General features: G+C 35.5%; 1 protein-coding gene across 1 annotated transcript in view; it reads right to left on the reverse strand.

Annotated features, from left to right (window-relative positions):
- Window positions 1-214: 214 nt before the first annotated feature.
- Window positions 215-622, reverse strand: part of LOC119582330 — an 18,030-nt gene continuing 17,622 nt past the window's right edge. The window contains exon 6 of the mRNA XM_037930544.1: window positions 215-310. Within this exon, the coding sequence (XP_037786472.1) occupies window positions 215-310 (96 nt within the window). The remainder of the gene's footprint in view (window positions 311-622) is intronic.

Here is a 622-nt window from a genome sequence, read left to right on the forward strand (position 1 = left end):
TTTGTGCTCGTGCGTGCGGAATGTTCTAGATAAAGTCTTGAATAAGGTTCTTGTTGGTTTTATAATCCTCCTTCTTTCCCTCCATCTTCCTCCTCTCCTGATTCATATAAGTACCTTATGTGCCCATTATATCTTGTTACAGACCAGTATTTTTCTACCATAGTCATATTTTATCAAGACAAAAAATGTACCAATGATCACAACTACAGCGGTTCTAATTTTCCATAAGATCTAACCAGCCGGGAGAGGACAGCACGAATATGGCGTAAACAGGCATCGAGAGCACTGGCGTCTGATACTTTCGCATCACCTGGGAACATAGTATACAGGTGAGTCTTGTAAAGAAGTATAATTGCCATTTACGAAAGAAGAGCAAGACTGACATAATTTCCCAATAGTTATGTGATATTTGATGCGTTTTTTTTATTGTTGTATGTGATTTCTTACCTTTTCATTCCACTGTATATTTGTAGATATTACGTAAGTGGTATATACAAACTTTAAAAACTTTAAAAAGCCGTGAATTTCTAAAAGCAGGAAGAAAAGAACTATGTTAATTCATAGAGTGTATGGAAAATGCATGACAAAATGGATATCTCTCTAATCAGTTACGGAGTTATAA

Source organism: Penaeus monodon, chromosome 15, assembly GCF_015228065.2.
Source record: "Penaeus monodon isolate SGIC_2016 chromosome 15, NSTDA_Pmon_1, whole genome shotgun sequence".
Taxonomy (NCBI): domain Eukaryota; kingdom Metazoa; phylum Arthropoda; class Malacostraca; order Decapoda; family Penaeidae; genus Penaeus; species Penaeus monodon.